Source organism: Citrus clementina, unplaced genomic scaffold, assembly GCF_000493195.1.
Source record: "Citrus clementina cultivar Clemenules unplaced genomic scaffold, Citrus_clementina_v1.0 scaffold_2, whole genome shotgun sequence".
NCBI lineage: Eukaryota > Viridiplantae > Streptophyta > Magnoliopsida > Sapindales > Rutaceae > Citrus > Citrus x clementina.
Window position 1 is genome coordinate 6,731,031 of NW_006262688.1, and position 1,511 is coordinate 6,732,541.

The following is a 1,511-nucleotide window of genomic DNA, read 5'->3' on the forward strand; positions in this document are numbered from 1 at the left end:
TTTTATTTGATCATTTTATGTTATAAGGGTAAATAGTCAAATTGAATCTACATTAAAACGAATTTAGTGATAAGATATGGTCCATATTTTATGTACCTTGTATGCTCCCTATTTTATGTAAATTTGTTATTAGAATTAGTTCCCTCCGGATAAACAATTAGGCGCCAGCATTTTTCTTTCAAGTACTTTATAATCCATGCATGCATGAATTCTTTTATTTACTTCAAAATATTGATAACTCGAACAAACGTGGAGGAACGAATAATGTACAAACACAGAGACATACTAATATGGTTGATTGAAGTATGACAGTAAGAGAACATTAAAACAAAATAACAAAACAAAAGGCAAATAATCACTAAGAACTGTAAAGCATCCATATTGCATGCCTTCGTTCCTGATATATAAGCCTTATTTGAGAAACGAAACTGTTGCGGCTTTATACTTTCATAACCTGCAAACCAAGGGGTTTAAAAAAAGATAACATAAATATAAGTGGATAAGAAAAATAAGTAGAAATAAATTACACAAGAAAAATTATAAAACTAATAAAGGTTTCCGCGAAGCATACATTTATTTGCTCCAAGTATAAACAGTGACTTGTTTAGTAGTAAGGTGGTGGAGGTGACTTATAGATGTACGGAGGGGGTGGGGAATTGTAAACATAAGGAGGTGGAGGTGGAGATTTGTACATATACGGAGGAGGTGGTGGGGACTTGTACACATACGGAGGAGGTGGTGGGGACTTGTACACATACGGAGGAGGTGGTGGGGACTTGTACACATACGGAGGAGGTGGTGGGGACTTGTACACATACGGAGGAGGTGGTGGGGACTTGTACACATACGGAGGAGGTGGTGGGGACTTGTACACATACGGAGGAGGTGGTGGGGACTTGTACACATATGGAGGAGGTGGGGACTTGTAGAGATATGGTGGTGGGGACATATAGACATAAGGTGGTGGTGGTGGAGACTTGTAGACGTATGGTGGAGGAGGTGACTTGTATATGTATGGAGGTGGAGGTGACATGTAGACGTAAGGAGGAGAAGGTGATGGTGATGGCGATGTGTAGACATAAGGTGGAAGAGATTTATGATCGCGTCCATAAGGTGGCTTGTAAGAATAAGGCGGCGGGGACATGTAAACATACGGTGGTGGAGGCGGTGGCGACTTATACATGTAGGGTGGTGGAGTGTATGTTGGTGGAGCATAAGTGTATGGCATGCCGTTGTCTGCAGCTACATGAGTTGCAACAAAGCATAATACCAATGCATAGACTAGATGTGGCCAAATATTGACCATTTTCGCTATCATTTTGATGACCTTGAAAATCCCAGCGAGAGTGCTAAGAGCTTTATTTCTTCGATACTAGAGGATCACTTTTGAATGAACATGGCATAGAAACACGCAGTTTATATAGTCAGTTAACCCATTTTTTTAATAGAGCATGAAGTTTCCTCTCCAACAAATCCAATTATTTTACCCTCACACTCTTCTTTTTAATATG

At 39.8% G+C, this 1,511-nt stretch overlaps 1 protein-coding gene across 1 annotated transcript; it reads right to left on the reverse strand.

The window, feature by feature from the left end:
- Positions 1-604: 604 nt before the first annotated feature.
- Positions 605-1,306, reverse strand: LOC112100845 (extensin-3-like). Its single transcript, XM_024190691.1, has one exon. The coding sequence runs from the start codon at positions 1,304-1,306 to the stop codon at positions 605-607; it is 702 nt and encodes a 233-aa protein (XP_024046459.1).
- Between the last annotated feature and the right edge of the window lie 205 nt (positions 1,307-1,511).

Excerpts from the sequence above, each read along its gene's own strand:
- LOC112100845 (XM_024190691.1), bottom strand. The coding sequence starts at position 1,306 with ATGGTCAATATTTGGCCACATCTAGTCTATGCATTGGTATTATGCTTT.